Source organism: Hylaeus volcanicus, chromosome 2, assembly GCF_026283585.1.
Source record: "Hylaeus volcanicus isolate JK05 chromosome 2, UHH_iyHylVolc1.0_haploid, whole genome shotgun sequence".
Lineage (NCBI taxonomy): Eukaryota > Metazoa > Arthropoda > Insecta > Hymenoptera > Colletidae > Hylaeus > Hylaeus volcanicus.
Genome location: NC_071977.1, coordinates 26,351,474 through 26,373,045, shown reverse-complemented (window position 1 = coordinate 26,373,045; position 21,572 = coordinate 26,351,474). Strand labels below are relative to the sequence as shown.

Below are 21,572 nucleotides of genomic sequence, written 5' to 3'. Positions count from 1 at the left end.
AACATTCCACTCCAAAATCTAATCTAATTTTTTTAATATTCGCCACCAAGTTTATGCATTTGTGACGTACAGTAATATGGAAAACATACAAAAAATATACATAATCTACGTTGAATATATTTTACAATTAATGTAATGAAATTGTTATTTCCTTTTGCATAAGTGCACTTATCTTTCCCTTACGTTTAGTATGTATCTATTATAATCGTTAAGACGGTAAATCCATAAAATGCGTAATCTACTGATAAAACTTTCTGCTCCTTTCGGTATAATCCAAAGCCTTTTTTAATTAAAGTATAGATGTGAGCATCGCGTGACGTCGATCAATGGCGAACCATATCTTCGACCTGAGTATAATCTAATCATATTAGGAGGGAGCATATATATTTAAGGATATTGGAACGATTAAATGTTCGCCACAAGCGCTAATAAGATTTCCAAGATCTGTCGAGTACTAGTCGGTAGATGGCAATATTCCTCATTTATGAGGTCCATTTAAAATCGTGTTTAAACTTATTATGTTTAAGATAATTATGAAGAATGTAATGAATGAACAAACGAAAACGCATTCGCGTGACAGAAGGCATCGCGTGTGATTCCACCCTACGGTGTAATTAAATGATGCGCACATTAAACGCAGTTTTTTTCTTTATAAACAATTACGTTGAAGTCATTCGGTTACAGGACTAAACCATTTTTCATTGCTCTGTATTCAATTCATTTTATTTAAGTTCGTAATATTAATTGATGTAATTCAAGAACAATAAAATCATTTGTTGAGATTTTTCTCATCAAGTCAAAATTATTATTTGTTACCACCATTAAAGAACACTCGCTTATATAGTTTTTCGTTTGTTCATTCATTACATTCTTCATAATTATCTTAAACATAATAAGTTTAAACACGATTTTAAATGGACCTCATATATGAGGAATATTGCCATCTACCGACTAGTTCACTAACCTGGGTGGGATTAGTGGATAAAAAAATCACAAGAATTTTGGAATTATCGACAGAGATTGTGATTGCCATCTACCGACTAGTTCGCTAACCAGGGTTGCGATTAGTGGATAAAAAAGTACAGGAATTTGAAATTATCGACCGAAACTGGTAATAGCGTAACTAAAAAATACATTAAAAAAAATGATTTTAAATATTTGAAACACCATAAGTTTCGTACTCTTCGTAACTATCGTTTTTCCAATTAAATATCAACAGAGTAACCGTTTCAAATTAATTTCAAACAATTTGAATCGCCTCCATTGAGTGGTGTTTATTATTCCTGAAATACACCATTCGAATTTTATATTTATCGAGCAAGATAAATTACAAGTCATTTTTTGGGGGGTTAGGAATCTTTCGCAGGACGGAGAAGATCGACAGGTCGTAATTTACTTTCCCGGGGTCTCGTTCATCGTAAAATTCAATTTCATGCACGTTCATTGGCAATAAAAATGCTGACACTCGAGGGTAGCCGATGTCAGACATGTTTCTAACCAATAAGAAGAGACAGACAAAGACACGTCGACGATGGTGGCAGAGACTGATGACGTCGATCAAGATATTTGACTTCTGGTAGCCAAGGGGTTAAGTTAAATTTATGAAAGGGTCGCGTACCCGTGGCAGTCGACAATACCGGATTAAATTGCATTTGTACGATTGCAAAGAAACAACGCCTAACCTCTGTTTGCTCGTGGCGTTGCCTCACTTCTCGCTTAATTTAAGTTCGTGTACAAAATCATTCTAAAATTCCTATTGCCTATACCTATCACGTTCACACAGGGAACAAACTGGTTAGCATCGCCAAGGAGCTCCAGAGAGTAGATTTCAAACTAATAGTAATAGCAAAACCTGTATTACTCAATCTACCGTCATTTTGTTTGTTCATTGCGCGATATCGTTTGATTCATGTGTATAGGAGTGTAAGATTACACGGTTGCCCACAGAAACGAACACGGTTAGGTCATCGTTGTCTACGTTCATGGGCCGTCTAGGTGGTCCTCGTGAAAAGGAAACTGTATAATATATGCACGCGCGTTTTATTGCGGCACGCGAGCAAACATAAAGAGAAGGCAACCGCATTATACGCGACATGGGCCCACCGATACACTGGTTTATCTTATGTTCAGTGATGGGATCAAGGGTGACGCAAGTGGTATCAATACTTTTCAATTTCGAGCGTTCGAATGCCTAACGGAAATTCAAATTAAGGGGGCGTTTCTCTGTGAACGCACAAAAAAAAACCGTATTTTCAATAATTTTTTTCTCAGGAACTATTGCATAAAATTGAATGAATGTTTTTTCCCCTTAAAGGTATGATTAAGGAAAGTAAATAAAAAATTTTTTGTTGGTAAAAAATATTTCGTCATTTATTTACAAAATAATATGCATGTGTGCAAAACAAAAGTTATCCGCTGGCGCAGGTGATTTTTGCTCTCCTGGTAATCTGAAACAGAAAATCGAAAAAGTTTATTAAACTATGTCGTCACACCTATGGTCGGAACCTCCACTTATTTATTTCATCGAAAATAAACAAAATGGCAGCGTTTCTCGTGAAAGAGAGAAAAAAAAACACTTTTTTTGTACCGTAAATCAGGTGCAATTGTAAGTAAAAATCAAAATATCAACTACTTGGAGGTTCCGACCATAGGTGTGATGACATAGTTTAATAAACTTTTTTGATTTTCTGTTTCAGATACCAGGAGAGCCAAAATCACCTGCGTCAGCGGATAACTTTGTTTTTTTGCACACATGCATATTATTTTGTAAATAAATGACGAAATATTTTTTACCAACAAAAAATTTTTTATTTACTTTCCTTAACCATACCTTTAAGGGGAAAAAACATTCATTCAATTTTATACAATATTTCCTAAGAAAAAAATTATTAAAAATTATTTCATAACAAATGCAAGGAAGACTGTAAACAGGAATATGAAAAATAAAATAAATAGGTTCCACTACCTGTATTGGTACTTTCCAAACCAGGTCCACATTTTACCAGAGATATAGAGTAGATATTCAAAAGAACTTTCTCCTATGCTTGGGAAGCTTAGAGCTCCATTACCATGTTCAAGTCACATCCAATGTTATCAATTCTGAATCAAATAAAATGCCCTAGGAACATAATCAAATTTTCTAATTTCTATTTGTTTGAGAATGCATGATTCCACCAGCTCCTAAGGAATCTCAAACACTATTCTCAGACTTTACTTTAGATTTTATGCATTTATGGCCCATTACAAAAACGCAGGTGATTTCAGGATTCAGATCAGGAAAGAAGATTCGTTGCATCACAGTATCCATCTCAAGAACTCATTTATTTTTATTTTTACAAACAAATCTGTACATTTGATTCTTCGTTCAGAATTTGTCCAACACCGATTGCTGGTTGCTAGTTAGGTTAACCGAAAGAGGTTCGACACACGATTACCCGGGCACCGAACCGAAAAGGGTTCTCACTGACATGGATTTTCAGGTGGTTCGTAACCTCTTCTCCTACGTAGAAACCACCGATACGCTGTCGCGTAAAAGAATGACCGTGGGAGGCGAAGAGAGTGCATTCGCGTGGGCCTGTATCCTGTGCCACGTCTATTTGTCCCCATGTCCGTTTCGTTTGTCGACAGTAGTACGTAAACGCTGTCATGTCGAGATTATCTTTTGGTGGAAATCCAGTCACCGTATATCGTTTCAACCACGAGCTTATCTTATCGAAACACTTTCCCCATTCTCAATTAAAAATAGTGGATCCTAATTATGTCTTCATTAATGAAATTCACCGTCGGTAATTAACACTTAGCAGGACTCTGCGACACGACACTAGCATCATATCACACTTCACGCTAAACTAGATCAGAGGTTCTCATTGTCAGACGCCACTTTCCCCTATTCCCCTTGATAAAGAACAATTTTTGATAAATACCCTGCAATAGCATTTAATGCTTATAGTGTAATAAAATTTGTAACTGTTTTTTTTTTAATTATATACATTTCAGTATTTTGACTCCATTAAAAAACCTTGTTTTCGAATCTGTCGGTATGGCCATCTTCAGGTGAAAATCGTCTTCAGTTGTTTTTTTAAGTAATAATTACCATCAGTAGGAATCTTTACCATCAAATCATCAAACATGAATTTCTTAGTACTCTAGGTTAGAGTACAATTCTATTTTTTTTTCTCAGACCTCGCGTACTCGTATGAGAAACGCTGAACTAGACAATGCACCATATACATTAATATTTATGTACCATTCCAGTCTATCAACAAAGTGTAATTACATCGCCGTAGTGATTTATTCGATAGGACGTAACAAGGATAATGCGGTTCAGTAATATTTAATTATAGGTTATGGTCTATATGAGATACACAATCGTTGAAGATCGATGTCTCGTGTCAGTAAGGGAAATAACGTTTGGCGCTCGGTAATGTTGGACCGTGTATTTCTTCGAAGTACGGTATAGTTGCCAAAGAAATTGTTACGGCGCGCGAGAGCCTATTAGTATTAGCCAACGTTTACACTAGCGATCATCAAAGTTCGCCGACGTCGGGCAAATCGTTTGCACGCACGAAATTATACGCATATTGTTACATCCGCTTTCAATCGACATTCCTTTGAAAGAGAGATTATTATTACATCCTACGGGCACACCAGGAATACAAATGGAAGGCGTGAACCACTAGGTAAGTGAAACGAAGGAATTGTCGCTGTCTTCAATTATAAATCGTTCGTTCTTTCTCAAAAATTTGCCACCAAGACATTATTAAATTAATACACTCAAATAGTTTCATTCGAAACTATATAATTATACTTAAATTAATGAATTTAATTAAAGTAGCGTCCATGCAACTCTACACTTCTAACCTCGTTTATCTAACTTCTCCTGAAGGGTTGCCAACTGTAGCCTTTTCGAAGTAGTAAAACTACATACTCGTATCTTTCAGTAGATATATACGTACTGTCACTTATGATTTTATTTAATTTTAATGAAGATTCTAATTGAAAATTTAGAACAAAAATTATATTCTTGGCATATTTTTATTTTATTGCATTCTTAGTACACATAGGGCACATTAACAATTGTGCCTCAGCCAGTGGCTCTTCTAACTCATATTTTATTTCCGAAATAATTTGTATACTCTTTTATTATGATCCAAAAATTGTAACATCATTCTTGTTAATCACTTCATTATCTTATTTTGTTAAAAGCCAAAGCTTTCTAATGAAATAGAAACTTCAGCGTGATAAGTGTGATGTAAATATTGATAGTCAGTTTTACTATACATCGTTGTCCTTCCTTTCATTTATCAACGATCATACTTGCTGTAACTATAAACATGAATAAATCTACCTTCAATGAACTATCGCGTGTTCTATAAATGCTCCCTGATAAACGAGACGATGATACGTAAATATGTATGGGGTTAACGGCCTTAAGGGGTGCAGTTGGGTGCGGCTCTTCCTAATAACGCTAAAGGTGGAAGCAAACGCATCGGGCGTCATGGATTATTTACGGAACTGAAAGGCAAATAGACGATGATCGATTCCCAATGTCCTCTTTTTGTTTTAAAAAAAAATAATAAAGAACATAAACAATGTCGATGACATAACATTTATTATAGAGAAAACGCTACACCATTTTTCTTTGGGATAATGTATGAAAGTGCCTCGCCTCGAAGCGCACGCAATGATTATCAATCATTCAATTACAATTTTACAGATGGAGTGTAAAAAATTTTACAGTATTTTTACAATACATATTCCGAGTTACATAGCATAACTTACAACCAACAATGTACGAAAAACTGTGTGTAAGATTACGTTCACGCTAATAACACAATTGCATAATTGAAAAATCGTGTAATTCGTACGGATGATAAAATTGCAATATCTGGATGTCGCACAACCGTGTATTACATAGTAAACTGTTACAGATTGAATCAACGTGAAATATTTCAGATTCACTGGAATTATATTTAATTTATTACAAATATAATCTGTAAAAGCAGAATATTCTACAAGTCCTGTGTTTCAGTGCCAACATTTGTTCAAAGAAATGGTATGGAAAAGAAATAAGCATTACAAACACACCGGTGACCTTAACATTACACTCAGCATAAAGTTATTTTCTGCCATTCATACATCTATCTGTGAACAAAAAGTTCGGTTTCGTATAATCATAATTATTAATAGCATTTGTAGGTACTTATTTGTAAAATGACAATTTATTACTATTATTATTATGAAATACGTATATACAATCACGAATGTAACATCTTTCAGTTGAACGAAAAAACTTTAATAATTTTCCCGTTACTACTGACTCTTATATACATACTTATGTATATACTGTGTTAGTCACGCTATACACCGTAAAATTCGATCGATTCAGCGTTCTTTTCTTCCTTCTAATCACTCATCGAACACGGTTTTGTCTCTAAAATGAGGTATTATAATAAGCATTTATTTACACTGCAGCCTCACTTCATTTTGTAACTTCATCTTTGTTATCCACATTCCAAGAATGACCGACATCCAGTTGGTTTAGACATCTTAGTACGCGCTGTGCTTTTATATTAAGTTTTTAAATAACTTGTTTAAAAATATTATGCCAACCTATATTACTAATATAGTTATGTCTCATTGTTAACGTGCATTTGTCGGTTTACGTTGCTTTTTCAAAGAAGATAGTATTTTTCACTGATAATAAGGTAAAACAATATTTTACATTATTATAATTGTACATTCGCTTGATATTTCACTAAACCACAAAACTACTGTTTCTTCATAAATTATTACGTACATCTAATGCACTAGTGGCAAAAAATGTTCTTGTACCATGTATGTGGACCATTCTAGCCCCCGGGAAGATAGCTCCATTGGAGCCATACAGTTTTTAAATATCATAGTAGTACACTGCACTCACACAGTATGTACACTGACACTGTGATAAAGATAAAACATTTGACTATTACGTAAGTAGGTGTTCTTTCGCATTCGTTCTTATTACGATATTGTCTGCAAAATATTTATATTGCTGTTGGCCTCTTCCTCTTCATCTTCCTCCTGTAATATTGCAATAAACATACCAAATAAGGAACCGTATTTTCAAAAGATAATAACAAATGTATCAAAAGATTAAGAAATTAATATTTAAAGATCAAAATAATTTACCTCGTCAAAACCAAAGCAGGTTTCCATTTCTTTCTGTAACTTCGGATCGCTTTGCGTGTTTTGAGAGGCAGATTTAGCAGCCGCTGATTCCAGTTTCAGTTCGTCAATTTCTACGTCTTCCTCTTCTTCCGCTTCATCACCTTCTTCCCCTGTACCGGTTACAATGCCACTTTCTTGACTTAACGGGTCTTGCATTACCAAGTCTCCGTCTTCGCTCGCTACGACAGCCATCTGCACGAAAGAACAAGATCGTGAGACATTTATACATAAATATTGTACGCAAGTATTTAACGCGGTGTACAATTGCATACCTGATCAGTTCCTTGGTTATCGGCTAGTTGAATAACTTCTAATACGACGTATTGTTGACCGTCACTTCCTTCGACTGCCATCATGTCATCTTCGTCTTCTTCTTCTTCTTCTTCGTAACCTTTAAGTTTAGAAGCTAAATCACCTGTTTTCATAACATAACACGCGGATATTAGTCAATGACCTGTATACAGATCACATCGTAAGTGTCCCTGTGATTACAAGTCATTCACCATATGTGTGTCGATAATCTACATCATTCATCGAATATTAGATACCACGTCGGAAATGATGAACTCGAGTAGTTAAGAATTGTACACATATAAGCGAATTAAATAAATTCAACATTTTCAAGTAACGAGGTCTAACCTGTCATAACTTCGACTCTCTGTCCATCTATGATTTGGATTTTCTTCTGTCTACCCATCTTCAACGCCTGTTGCTTTTCTTGGAGGGATGATTCTGGATCGTGAACAGCCATATGTCGAATGAGGTTTCCTTTATGTCTAAATAATGAATTTGTTAAGTAACTTTGTTCTTTCTTTTATGTAGGATTGTGAATTTAAAAAATTGTATACCTAAACGGACGTTCACATTCGGGACATTGATGCGTCTTCTCTTGTGGTGGAGGAGGAACATAAGAGGGATTATGGTAAAGATTACAATGCCGTTTGAGAAGTTGTTTTTGTCTAAATGACTGAAAGCAATGATCGCATTGATAAGGTTTCTGATCTGTGTGAATTAACATATGGCTTTCAAGATGTCGTGCCGATATTGATGCGTACGGGCATAAATCGCACTTGTAGCATTTTTCTCCCTCATGGGTTTTACTGTGCAATTTATAGCTATATCTGCGATGCAAAAAAAATAGTGTTTTATGTTTATAAATAAAATACTATTTGGTAATTTATACCGCACAACTTTTCTCGCGTACTTACCTGTCTGGGAATGTTTTTCCACAGCGTTTACATTTCAAGGGTTTGTCGGAGGTATGCAATTTTTGTACGTGAATTCTGAGATCCGTCTTTCTTCCGCAAGTTGTTGGACACAATTCGCATTGAAATACTGGTTTATCGCCAACTGTTACATACGACATCATAAGTAACATTCTAATTATTAAAGCTCTTATAAATAAACATAAAAAGTGACATACCGTTGTGTATCAGTTTATGAGCTTTCAAACTGTTAGACTGAGTGAACCTTGCCTGACAGAAATCGCATTCATACGGTTTTTCTCCAGTATGAATTCGTAAATGTCGTTTTAGCTTAAATGTATCAGGACTTGCATATGTACAATGAGGACACTGCAATGCAGAGAAAATACATTGTATACTATGTATACGAATGACATTACAGATTATGTGTAATGAATGATTGTCGAGAGTAGTAAGTAAAAGTATAAGTATCGAGTAGCGTAAGTAATTATATGATGTACCTGATACGGACGCTCCCCTGTATGACATCTAATATGACGCTTCAGTTTAGACAATTCAACCGATGCATAATCACATTCATGACATTTATGCGGTTTTTCATGAGTGTGCCTATATCGCACATGTCTAACAAGTTCACCTGCAAAGCAATGCAAAAATTTCCTTTATCGGAGAAGTCCACGGGAAAGTGAAGTTCGAGAACCGTTGATTTAAAAATAATTTTTACTCACCAGAAGTTGTGAACGCGCTGTCACAAAATTTACAATGATGAGGTTTGGTCCCAGTGTGTGTATTAACATGGTTTTGAAGCGAAGCTAATGTTTTAAATCCTCTTTCGCAGACACTGCATTTGTGTGGTCTTTCTTCAGAATGTGATTTCATATGCCGCGATAACAGATACCTGGGTTATACAGGTTAAAATTTTTTTTTTTTGCAATGGTAATATATTACTTCAGCTATATTATGCTAAGCAAACAAATAACAGGAAACAAAAATAATAAGACGCTATATAAATTTACCGTTTCGGACTGGTGTAATTACAGTAATTACACATGTGAGCTTGAGTAACCGTTTGGGATTTTTTTGGTAGAAATTTAATAATTTTGGTTTTATCATCTTCCGCCTCCGATTCCACTGGTGCTTCATTATCTTCGTTGTCTTCGAAATCGTAAACGGTAAGGTCCTGTTCACCTTCTCCTTCTTCACCCTCTGTTCCTTCCCTTTCCGCGGGTCTGCTTTCTTTGTCTTCCGAATCAGGTTGTTGAACAATTAACACGTAACTAACTTCGCCGGGATTTGTATCGGATGGTACAATCGTGACAGTTTGATATGCATCTCCAGAGTTGATTACAACTTGATTGTTTCCATTATTAGCAACTTGTCCCTGCGAATCAATCCATTTTTGTAATAATAGCATATATTTAACTAATACTTAACCAATCGTTTTCTCTTACATCTTCGTCGCCTTCAACATTTTCAAGTTCTTCAATTTCATGATATTGTTCTTCTTGAGATGTCTCTCCTTCATTTTGTGCATCAGTTTCTTCTACTTCTTGAATTTGCACTTGTGTCATTACAGGGGTTTCATCGCTATTGGCTTGATAGTAATATTGACCAGATTGGTCAACAAAATAAGTTCCACCTTCTTCTCCACCTGACAATCCTTCCACTTGTTGCACTGCAATGTGGTATAATAATAATAATGCTTACATGTTTTGTTATGCACATGCAAGGAAACTCATTAATACATTGTAAATTACTAACATTGCACATGTTGCAGTTGCTCTCCCTGACCTCCCTCTATCTCTTTGTTAAATGTCTCCAAGTATGTTTGTATCTCTGTCACAGATTCTTGCCCCTCTTCTAACTTAATTGTTGCTACGTTGCTCGTCATGATCGGATCATTAATTCATCAATTTAAATGTACTTTCTCTCAATAGTCTAAAACAATATTGATAACACCCTTCATTGTACAATACAAATAAAATGTTAAATCTATATACTACTTTTATATATAATGTACTGTATATTAAACTGGTTGCATAAGTCCATAGTACATATTGCTTATCATTATAGAAATTAATCCAATAAATAATAGTTAATCAAGCATAGTTTAATGTTTTCATTAAATGTTCTAGTCTTCTATGTATGAAGTATTGTTAGTATTAAAATGAAATATTATTTATAACATACCAATTTATAAAATTGTAAAAGGAATTTCTCTTCTGCATCTTTTACTTATTTAGTATAAATGAAAAGTCTCCTGTAAGGAATTAACTATTATCCAAATAATGCCTTTAAAAAGCTTTGAAAAAGATAGAGTTTCAAACAACCTATCAGATCCTTGTACTTCAAGACTTAAACTATGTTTGTTTAGATAGGAATGTGTAAACATCAATGGTTTCGCAATTCAGAGTATACAAGCATATTACATACAAGTAACATTAGTTGCAATGGATTACCACAGAAGAAGTGGTAATAAATCAGACATAATCACGTGAGAATTAAAGGAGGAAGACAAAAGGTTTAACAGAAAAAATGATATAAATTATTGATACTACATCTAAGAAGTGAAATGGGTTAAAATTGAAATTCATTCTCTGCCGTAGGTAAAATTGGAGGTAAAACTGCTTAAGCTGTACTTGCTTAACTATGAATGCCCAAGTGTAACGTAACAATACAATTCAAAACATACAGACATGGGCATAAACATATATATATGCATTTTCTTTTTACTCATTTTATACAAACACGAAATGCAAAACATACAAATGCTTTTCATTAGAACATTTTATCTCTACCAGTTCAGGAAACATACGATACGATAGAAAACAGTAGAGGTTTGAACAGTCCCAAAAGGAAATTCGGAGAGGCTTTCAAGGTATAAATTATGCTTGTTTAGCTAAATAATGCATAAATATAAGTGTTGTTGCGATCCAGAACGTACAAAACACATGTGGGAATACGAATGAACGCGAGTTCCGCCAGAGTGGAGGAGGGTAATGCACGAGACATCGTGATTGCGTGGGTATTACGGAGGGAAATCAATATCTGGGCGAAGAATTTGACGGTACGAAAGAGCGGACGGGCGCATTCACGAGGGAGCGAGCAGGAAAATTGGCGAGTCTGACCACAATGTTGGCGATCACCGAAATTCAGCATATCGGCGTATCCCTGTAGTTAAGTCGAACGGGATTGACAGGAGCGACACACGCTGCCGCGGTACGCCATGTAACACGCGCAGCGGGTAATGCGAACGAGGATAACGCCATGAGGCAAAATGTGATCGCGACGCGATGGACGAAGGAACGCGTGGAGATACGTAGTCGGCCCAACAAAGTTTCCGTAATCGTGGACCCTTGTCGAACAACGGGGCCTCCGAAGTTGCGCATTCTGTCGGAAAGCTTTTAAGACAACGCCGGGTGCTTTCGATTTCAGGACACAGGGGGCATTAACGACAAAAATTTCAGAAAATTATCACCGTCGGCGCTGTCATCAATATGGAGGACGCGACGGAAGGGAATACTGGCCGTTCTGCTACGTGCTCCGTACAACTCACCGATCTTTCGCGTTCTTCTCGCGGCTAGTGGTCACAGGTTCCCTTCAGTTTCACCGAAAATCGTCTCTCTTCCCACGGAAATGTATTTCTACGCTTCGCCAGGCCTCGGTTGCAGCAAGAAACCTCGAAATTATTATCGCTTACCTCCGTAAACTCACGATCGTTCGTGTGAGGGCGTTGTGTAAGACCCGGAGAGCAATATGGCCGATCGAACTGCGAACGTTCAAATGCTGCGCATCGATAGCTGCGCAATGGTACGCGTCACACTCGTCGTGTTTACACCGGACAACCGTCGTTTTAGATACTTCCGGGCGTTAAAAACTTCCGTTATCTCGCTAACTTGGATCGAGAGTTTTCCTTCGAGGATGCGTTAACGTTTACGGTTTTTTAATACAAAAATGTTTCTTTAAATACGTGGCACCTGGATCGATCTCGGTATGCCAATATTTCTACTGTTAAATGTATTTCCACCGCGACGAGGTTACCATTTTGCTACGTTCACGTACAAGCAGATGTGCACTGAATAAGATAACAAAAATGACGCCACGCTGAAAAGAGCGGGAAAGTAGTGCTCGGAGAAGGGGAAAAAATGCAGAATTTTTTTGAGAGGGGGAAATCATCACTCGTTTGTTAAAGACATGTTCTTATAACCAGTATTGGATAAAATTTAATCGAAGTAACTATTGATTCCAACTGATGTGGATAATCGTTGATCGTTTACGATCGACAGTTAGAATTATACATTTAAATAAGACCATACGGTTAAGTATTTATGTAAAATTGTTTTTGTCGGAATTTTGAAAACTTTCGAGCTTAATGATATCAATGAAAGATGTATGATAATTTGAAGTTTATACTATGCAAATTATATAATTTACATATGTTGACAGAAATGGATTCAATAATTACTTCCTAAGAATCTTGTAATTTTACTGTGTGGTATTCAAATTACTGCATAATTTTGTAAATATTAAGTATTTAAATGTGACTTACATACATATAATATAAGAAATAATTTTGCTTGCTTACGGAATTGAGCATTATAGAAATTTGTACATTTTGCAATACAATAAAATCAGAGAAAATTATGCAGTTGAATAATGCATGATTCCCATTAACTATAAATATATTAAATATATTTTTTATTAACATAGTATATAAAGTCAATACTAATAAAATATTCGCATATAAATGTAACTATTAATCATTCCTACTATGAAATATAACGTACAATTGTCTTATTGTTTTCTTCTAATGTCAATTTAGTATTAATAATGGTGAACTTTATTATGAATATATGTATATGATATAAAAGTTTCCTTGTTACAAAAAAGTATCATAAAAAATAAATAAATTATACGTTACATAATATACATTCAACAACAAAGTTATCTCTAGGCATATTACACGAGTAATGCAACAATTTAAATTAACTAATTTCCCTATCAATACAATTTATAGTTATGAAAAAGATCATTTTTACCCTATACAAAATAAAAACGTGTAAAAATAAAACGTTATAAAAATAATTCTATTCAGTTATATATATTTATAGCAATAATAATACATCTTCCTCCTTGCTATATTAAATATATGTTACATAAAAAATCCCTTTATTACCAGTAACTCATTCTTTGTGTGTTATGGAACTAAACATACTTAATGTAATGATATAATCAAAACATCGAAAAAATAATGAACCGTATGAACAGAAAAAATAAAAAAGGACATACTTGAATTACTTCGTAAACGTAAATATGACAAAATAGGAATTTCTATTATATGTGTGTCATGTAGAATTAATTTCTAGTCAAAAACCTATATACCACGTGGAATGTGACAAGCTTCTTGATCCATAGAATTTTGAATATCGATCCTTAAAATATAAACAACCATTACAGCCAATAAAATTCCCATTATTATAGAAAATAATACTAAATATTTCAAAGTAACGATATCGTTATGTAGTTTTGCGTTACTTTCTTTCAACTGTGATATCTGCAATTTGTCATTTTATTTATTAATACAATGCATATCGATATTATTCGTATGATACTTGAACTATTCTTACTTTATAAAAAAGTGTATCTACTGTCCTGCCGTTATCCGACATTCCAGACGACAATATGGAATGTGATTTTTGTGTTTCATTATTTTCACTCTCACCGTCGCAGCATCGTAATCTGTGCTGTTCTCTAGGCGTTTCAGACTACAGAAAATAAATTGACAATTAATCTCTGAAAATTCAATGTTTTGTAAAAGTTGAAAGCATTATTATTACCTTCCAAAGAGTAGCTAATTCTTGAGGAGACATATTTGCATCTTTCAATGGAAGGCACATAACTAGAAATCTATCGTTGTGTAAAAGACCGCGTACGTTATATCCAGGTTGCAAAACGACTGAAACAGTACGCTGTTCCTGAGGTAACAAAACTCCCAAACTTGGTCGTACTCGGAACTTTTCAGGCGATGTTGTTTTTATCTACAAAGTACGATAATTACGTATTTATTATTTGGTTCACTTATTGTAAATTGTGTAATACCTTATAAGACAGAGGCTTCTCTGTTCTTATATTCCTGAGTGTAATCGTGCCAACAAGTTCAGTTTCTTTTTTATTAAATGTAATTGTCTTTGGATCGATAAACAACACTATCAAACATCAAGAATCATATATTAGTAACAGTATATCTTTGTATAGTATTATACAGGCAATAATTATAGTATATAATCCAGTAATTATTTTAAAGTAATGTTACTTACATTCATCTTCATTTGGTTGATCTCCAAAATTATCAGGAGACTGTTCTGTCATTGGGGAACCTTCTGCAAAATGTACCTAAAATTTTAATAAAACCAAAAAGTTACACGAAAATGTTTGTCAATAAATATTAGTAAATTTTGTTTATAGATGATCATGTACCTTTTTATTATCAAGTTTACCATTCATTGTAGCATCCATATTATTTTGTGCCTCTGGTACAAATCTGAAGGTATAATCATTGGTGCCACCCCAACATGTAAGTATGTCATTGGGCTCTACAAATGTGTGGATGGTGCTTCTGTGAATAAACTTCATTTTTGGAAGTGCCTTTGGTGGCAACCATGATTTAATAATTTTGAAAGTAGCATTCAATAGCCATGGCAGTTCAAATATAATAATGTAGTTTAAAAAGTTTGGATAATAATTTTTACATAGAGAAATCAGGTACTTAACTAATTCCATATCCATGTTCATAATTCCAGTGTCTGCCATATCAAAGAAGAGTGAAATTTGATCGCCATTGGTTTGTCTGAAATGGCAGAGTGCAAAGGATTAACTATGATGACTATAAATATATGAGTTTGAACTTGAAATGAATTATACTACATTACCTTTCTAATCTTTCAAACCAATACACAATTACTCTTCGTATTTCATTAAAATCTTTACTTCCTCTCGTGTGCAATTTACATCTAATAATGAACAATGCTTTACCCTCTCTGTCTTTACCATGAATAAAACATATTCCATCCTCTAAATATTCCCTTTTTATAGTCTCTTCCGTAATCTCTGCGATTATATAACATTGATGCAATACCATTGAAAATTACTCAAAAAATATGCATTCCAATTTATAAACGCTTACCATGTACTTCAAATTTTCTTCTCCACGTGCAAGTTTCCCATAACATATTGAGGGAATCTATCATATTACATTCGTTATGTTCTAAAAATCGTCTTAACCAGTCATTCTCCATTATTTTGGCAATATCCGCAGGGTGAAAACCTCCTAAAATGACATCCCATCAATAAATTACTTGAATTGCAAGCATTTTCATCCATAATGTAAAAATGTGATGTAACTTAATAATTTATACGTAAATATAAGTAGCACTTAAAGTATCTGATAAATATTCCTTGAAATTATTCTAATTTGTCAGTCTGTATGGCACAATTAAGAAGACATTGATCTTGGCGAACAAGAATTACTTTCTGTCATTTCAGTCATATGGCTTTATGAACATACGGCTGACAAGAAAATATAAATTTTATTAAACGAAAAGAAAGTATACACACTAGGATCCGGTGGTCCTTCATCGTCCAATTTTTTAAAAAATTTTTCACGAAGTTCTGAGATTAATTCCATCCGCACTTCCATCTTCGATTAACCAACTGCTGGAGACGAAAGAAGAAAATTTACCGGCGATGAACTATTTAATACGACAGCCAGATACTTAATTGTTTATCCGGACGCCAGATCTGCGCGACGAGAGACGCGCATACTATTCGGACTAAATTGTGGTAATACAATTCATATATGCCTTTCTTTACGACTGTTAACACTGTTAACGCACATGCAAATATATAAGCATGCTTGGATATGAATTATTGTTTAATTACACTTGTTAACGCTGCATTTGACATATTTAGCATTGCAAAATACGTATTACGGTTTATAAACTGTTTTTATCTAACGGGTTACAACATACCGATTTACCAAATCATATTTTTATTTAAGTTTGATTTCCACATTACGGTGCACGCTAACGAGAACATTCGGATTTTAGTTGGCCAAAATAAATGAAGTTTAAATGAAAAGAAATTACGACACATTAAAGTATTAAATTTTATTAACCTTTTGTAAATTTTCTATGAAATTTGTCTACACCTACGTTTATAGATGAAAGTAATTAATTTCCTATAGCTGCATCAATATTGATACTTTCAAAAAATTCTTTTTAATTCAGATACGTCAAAATTCTTTAGTGAAAAAATTCATATTTTTTCAAAGTAATGTAATTTTCTTTTCATTAATAGTCTTAAAAAAGAGGCCATTTTTAATTGAATACTGCCATTTTATTTATTATATAAACTAGATTATATTCTTACTACTCAAACAAAAGAGCAGCAATTAATATGAACAGTGCTGTAAGAAATCGTATAATAAAAAATCTTAGAATTATCTTTTTCGAATTACATGAACAGTAGCGTAACTAGCGATTCTGGAACTCAAGTGCTCAAAAGGCGCTTACAGTAAGTAGCAATTTTCTTTGTCAATTTATTAAAACTAGATAGCGACAAATTAAAATAAATAGTTCATGTTCACTGAAGTATACAGTTATTAATATAGTTGAATGGCTTACACTGAACTTTAGTAATCAGAAGTAATTTAGTCGCAGTGGCGTCATCGGTGGTAAAATGTCCAAGTTTGTAGTGAAAATAGTTCTCACTATTGCTGCTAGATGACGCTACTTACTAAAAGGTTGATAATTATTTCTGCATTAAATAACTATTCTCTGATTGGTCGGGGTTTTCGGTTAATATCTCCTTAACGAAGCCCCATCTGACATTTTTGCAAAGGAAATTGTTGTTCAGAATCGTCTCAGCTACCCCCCATTTCCGGCTCCTCTCCGACTTTTGGGACACCCTGTATGTTTATGAGGAAATAAGAATCTATATATACAAATTCATGCTGAAAAAGTAGTTGAAGATCTAGGAAATTTAAACTAACAGTTAACCGTTATCAGATGAATCTGTTCTAATGACCGATTCCGCTTTTTATAAATCGTCATTAAATAGATGATTTTTTTCATTATAAAATTTTCATATTAATATATCGAGGACATAATAATCTTTGAAATAAAATGCAATCAATGGGTAATAAGAATAAAAACTGAATGTACTGTATAAAATTACATAGAACAGTAGGAAGGGTGTATGCATAAACAAAGTAATCTTTTCCAATATACGTGCACACAAAGGCACACCGTATACAATATATAATATAATTATGTGGGCATTAAAATATACAACTAGCTTCATATCGTATGACAATATGTATATGTATATACAATATTTGACATGTCAAATAATTCACAAATAGTTTTGCTTTTCTCTCTCTTTTACACATATATCTTTCTTGTCAACAAATAACAAAGGTGTGAAATATGAAAACTTTAATTTACACAAAGCAAAATTCTCGAAATACACGTGGTTAACTATTACGTACTTTTTTAACAAGATTTTTACAGTCAACCCATGTTAACATAGAATCATACAAAATGATCGATATTCTCTTTCATATCGACATAACCTCCATCTTGGTAGTAATCATAATACTACCTTGATAGAACACATTTTATTAGTTCATTACTGCTTTCAGTATTATTACAATAGATGTTGATATTTGTGTGTGTGTATATAACCCAGTCTGTAACTACTGTACTGTTATCATTAGAAATCATATATATGCATGTATATATATCCACACACATATTGTAATATGTATGTATATATCTATAAATACATGTAAGGCTATCCCATGTTTTAATCAATCATAAGTCCACTCATATATTAATAAAGGCATACAAAAATTGAGCAATTCTACTAAGGCTTACATATTCTAGAATGATTTATAACGCGAATTTTGAAAGTTTTCTTCCAAATGATGTAAAATTAAGTAGCATATACAATTTAATAACTTGTATATACAATAATGCTAGAGCCTTGGATAAAACTATCGACTATTACGTTATTGTATGCTATATACATACTGAAAATTCTTGTAGAAAAAAAGCACATTTTCTCACAAATTACTTTAACAGTGTGTGATACCAAAACATGTATTACTAGTGCCTTTATCATATTAAATGTAGACTAGCTGAGTGGATTAAAATAGGGCAGCCATTTTGAGTATATGTATATTCATCTCAGATTTATAAAATTCTTATATGACATTAAGTTGTCATACAAGTGATCGAATTTCAAGAATAATCTAGTGGTTGAAGGCATCGTTCGCATAACACAGAATAAGTTTGTATAAAATATTCAGAACACTGTAACATTCAGATGCCATTCGAGAATATACCACCGATTAATATTCGATTATTAAATTGTCCATTTATGAATATTCACCTCATGCGCTGTTGCATTATGTTTTCCATAATATTACATTTTTGTTTTAAATCATTTTAGATCTGTCCCATCAGACGACATAGTATATTTACCTACAGATCTCAGTAATTTGAAATTTTGATCGATAATTGGCTACTTATTCAATTTATTCACCTGCATTTTTTATAGGTATCCAAAATATTTACAACTTTACTCGCAGGTGTTATAATTCCTCCCTGTTCTTAAAACTTAATTTCTCTTCGTAGTATAAGAGAAACGTTACTACTAGTTCCAGGTGATATTTTCCAATGTTGTTATTGATTTTTCGAACTAGTAAGACTTCCATTGCCTTCAATAATTGCATTATATGCAAGATTCAGTTAATTTCGAGATTAACTTCTTTTTCGACATTAACTTCACCTTCACCATCTCCTTCTTCGCGTGTCATGCCTTCTATAGGAGCTGGAGCGGCTCCTTGTGGAAATCCTGTTTCAGCAGATACTAAGTGTGATGGCATATGAGGTGAAGCAGTTTGAGATTTCCTACTTTTTTCGCCCTTTCTCCAGAGCGTTATTTCCTGAAAAAAAAAAAGACAATTGAATTATAGGTGTACCTTCAAATGATAGTGGGAAATGAGAGTAATACATAAATATATTTCTGAACGTACTTGTTGCTTAAAATATCTACGATCTTCTTCATCCATCAGGACTAAATTAAGGTAGTACCTAACACTGAATTTTTTATTAATGTCACGCATTGTAGGTGCTAAATCATAACCTGCCAAGAACACTCTTATTGGAATAGATTCACCACGGACTGGTGCTCCATCCATTATTTCGTATTTCGCTATGGTTTCATTCTCCGTGAATACGTGTGGGCCTGCGAATATGTATTCTAATTATTACTTTAGTACAATAAGTTGCGAATACGTGAATATCGAGAAACAAAAATACTTTTCCCAATACATGTATCAAGTTTAATAAAAGTATCAAAATTATAACAATGATTATTGAAATTATTTTAATTAAAAAAATAACTGTATTGGTTGAGTATACAGTACCAGAACCAGTAGTCTCTCGTTTTATTATGGCAATTTCCATGTGTTTAATTTTTATTCTAACCAAGAGAAAATATATTTTTCCAACAATGACATCTTTTAAATGATATCTGAAAAAAGGTAAATGAAAACTCATTATCAAATACATAATAATATACACATATCCTATACCAAATTAACTTACTTGCTTTTGTTATATTCGAATTCGATATGCAAACTGTCTTCGATTCCAACTTCCATTTTAATAGGATTGTTCATATCTGGATAGGAACTAAGAGTGTGCACAACTAATTCAAGTTCTTTAACAATATCACTAAGTCTTCGAACAATTGTCACTTTAAGAAAATATCTTAGCCGCACATTAGAACCTGTGTAGCTTTCAAATGGTTTTTCTACATTTGCAAACTCAAAAGTATACAAAGTGTTATGCGTTAATTCTCCTGCCCTAGCTAACTCTTTAACAAGACTTGAGAATTCATAATGATTTCCTCTATCATAGTATAATTCAATTTGTCCAATAAATTCTACTTTAACACCCTGGTGCTCCAATTTACCAGCTTTTCTGAGACTAATATTAATCTGTAAATAATGCGTTGAAACTGTGATATACATCAAATGGTTTCTGGCTAATAACTTGAACAGGATAATATTAATTACTTCAAACATATTACATTATAACATATATGTATATATAAATCTATGTTGATTAAATATAAAATTGATGAAAGCACATGTATATATTTCTTTTAAAACATTAGAGAAAACAGTATAGTTATTGTCTTCTTGATTAATTTATTACTCATTATAATATTTGTACATAAGATATTCAAAGCCAAGTAAACATTACTATTCTTCATAGCAGCACAGCAACAGCGCTATATCACTGCTAACAATCAACAATTCCAAAGACTTTTTTCTCATTTTTAAAGTTTCAGAGGTAAGCAAAAGGTAATCAATCGCTAGCAGTTCAACTCATACATAATACTGTGTTACATAAAACATTTATGCATGTAACTAAAATTTCTAAAAAGAGATATAAATAAATCCTTCAATAATTGATATGGAATAACTAAAGCAGAATAGTATGCTAATGTGTACGTTATGGTGATATATCCGAAGTTTCTGATTAGCCATTGAAGGTTACAGGTGACATTCTTTAATTACATTTATTGTTTCATATCAGTGGTACTCTATTTAGAAAAGGATTCTTACCTTTCCTGATACGGTCTCCCCATCATAGTATAACAAGTGGCGCTCTTTTTTGCCATCTTCGGATTTGATGTCTGCAGTCTTCCTGGTTTCTGCACCATCCAAAGTAATCTCTATGTCAGCCGACTGGCCGAACCCAAAGAAACTCTACAAGGAAAAAGCAGAGTTAAACAAAAGAGAAATGCGACGAGCAATTGTCGGGGCGTACAACCAGCAATTTTGAAGTATCCGATGACGGGAAATCTATTAATCAAAGGTTAACATACCATTTTTCGTAAAAAAGGATGACCTTGTGCAAACGATCACTCCCTTCACCGTAATGTTCGCGCTGACAAGACCACCGTGCTAAATTAATGAAAAATTCTCGAGGGTAACATTTTTTTTCGCGTAGAAACGAGAAAAGTTGGGTTATTTTTTGCTCGCTACCTCCCAAAAGTCACAAGTAGCCAATATGGCCGCGT

General features: G+C 33.6%; 3 protein-coding genes across 8 annotated transcripts; all 3 read right to left on the bottom strand.

The window, feature by feature from the left end:
* Nucleotides 1-5,594: 5,594 nt before the first annotated feature.
* Nucleotides 5,595-12,218, bottom strand: LOC128884756 (transcriptional repressor CTCFL). Of its 5 annotated transcripts, XM_054138355.1 has the most exons (14): nt 11,543-11,879; nt 10,605-10,674; nt 10,176-10,352; nt 9,866-10,089; nt 9,431-9,795; nt 9,143-9,312; nt 8,915-9,051; nt 8,633-8,783; nt 8,418-8,559; nt 8,058-8,330; nt 7,849-7,985; nt 7,482-7,624; nt 7,171-7,401; nt 5,595-7,062 (listed from the first exon to the last, which is right to left on the bottom strand). In XM_054138355.1, the coding sequence occupies exons 3-14, from the start codon at nt 10,303-10,305 to the stop codon at nt 7,003-7,005; spliced, it is 2,163 nt and encodes a 720-aa protein (XP_053994330.1). In that variant the 5' UTR covers nt 10,306-10,352; nt 10,605-10,674; nt 11,543-11,879; the 3' UTR covers nt 5,595-7,002. The 5 variants fall into 5 exon arrangements, with proteins under 5 accessions (XP_053994330.1, XP_053994329.1, XP_053994333.1 ...); XM_054138354.1 differs by lacking the exons at nt 10,605-10,674; nt 11,543-11,879 and adding an exon at nt 11,971-12,218; XM_054138358.1 differs by lacking the exons at nt 10,605-10,674; nt 11,543-11,879 and adding an exon at nt 11,971-12,209 and having other exon boundaries at nt 7,482-7,600.
* Nucleotides 12,219-13,496: 1,278 nt separating this feature from the next.
* LOC128884757 (motile sperm domain-containing protein 2-like) lies at nt 13,497-16,508 on the bottom strand. Of its 2 annotated transcripts, XM_054138360.1 has the most exons (10): nt 16,442-16,508; nt 16,029-16,127; nt 15,598-15,741; nt 15,344-15,521; nt 14,892-15,261; nt 14,732-14,807; nt 14,514-14,620; nt 14,252-14,452; nt 14,042-14,179; nt 13,497-13,968 (listed from the first exon to the last, which is right to left on the bottom strand). In XM_054138360.1, exons 2-10 carry the CDS (start codon nt 16,108-16,110, stop codon nt 13,789-13,791), a joined length of 1,476 nt encoding a protein of 491 aa, XP_053994335.1. In that variant the 5' UTR covers nt 16,111-16,127; nt 16,442-16,508; the 3' UTR covers nt 13,497-13,788. The 2 variants fall into 2 exon arrangements, with proteins under 2 accessions (XP_053994335.1, XP_053994334.1); XM_054138359.1 differs by lacking the exon at nt 16,442-16,508 and having other exon boundaries at nt 16,029-16,295.
* Nucleotides 16,509-17,683: 1,175 nt separating this feature from the next.
* LOC128884758 (vacuolar protein sorting-associated protein 26B-like) lies at nt 17,684-21,558 on the bottom strand. The gene is made up of 6 exons (XM_054138361.1): nt 21,378-21,558; nt 21,115-21,258; nt 20,087-20,481; nt 19,906-20,012; nt 19,513-19,724; nt 17,684-19,422 (listed from the first exon to the last, which is right to left on the bottom strand). Exons 1-6 carry the CDS (start codon nt 21,378-21,380, stop codon nt 19,222-19,224), a joined length of 1,062 nt encoding a protein of 353 aa, XP_053994336.1. The 5' UTR covers nt 21,381-21,558; the 3' UTR covers nt 17,684-19,221.
* Between the last annotated feature and the right edge of the window lie 14 nt (nt 21,559-21,572).

Coding starts and splice junctions, on each gene's coding strand:
- LOC128884757 (XM_054138360.1), bottom strand. CDS start 16,110: ATGGAAGTGCGGATGGAATTAATCTCAGAACTTCGTGAAAAATTTTTT. Junction 15,262..15,343: donor TGGTTTGAAAGATTAGAAAG/GTAATGTAGTAT, acceptor CTGCCATTTCAG/ACAAACCAATGGCGATCAAA. Junction 14,453..14,513: donor AGAAGCCTCTGTCTTATAAG/GTATTACACAAT, acceptor CGTACTTTGTAG/ATAAAAACAACATCGCCTGA.
- LOC128884756 (XM_054138354.1), bottom strand. CDS start 10,305: ATGACGAGCAACGTAGCAACAATTAAGTTAGAAGAGGGGCAAGAATCT. Junction 9,313..9,430: donor AATTACACCAGTCCGAAACG/GTAAATTTATAT, acceptor TGTATAACCCAG/GTATCTGTTATCGCGGCATA. Junction 9,052..9,142: donor CAGCGCGTTCACAACTTCTG/GTGAGTAAAAAT, acceptor ATTGCTTTGCAG/GTGAACTTGTTAGACATGTG.
- LOC128884758 (XM_054138361.1), bottom strand. Junction 19,725..19,905: donor ACGAGAGACTACTGGTTCTG/GTACTGTATACT, acceptor ACATATTCGCAG/GCCCACACGTATTCACGGAG. Junction 19,423..19,512: donor GTAGATATTTTAAGCAACAA/GTACGTTCAGAA, acceptor TTTTTTTTTCAG/GAAATAACGCTCTGGAGAAA.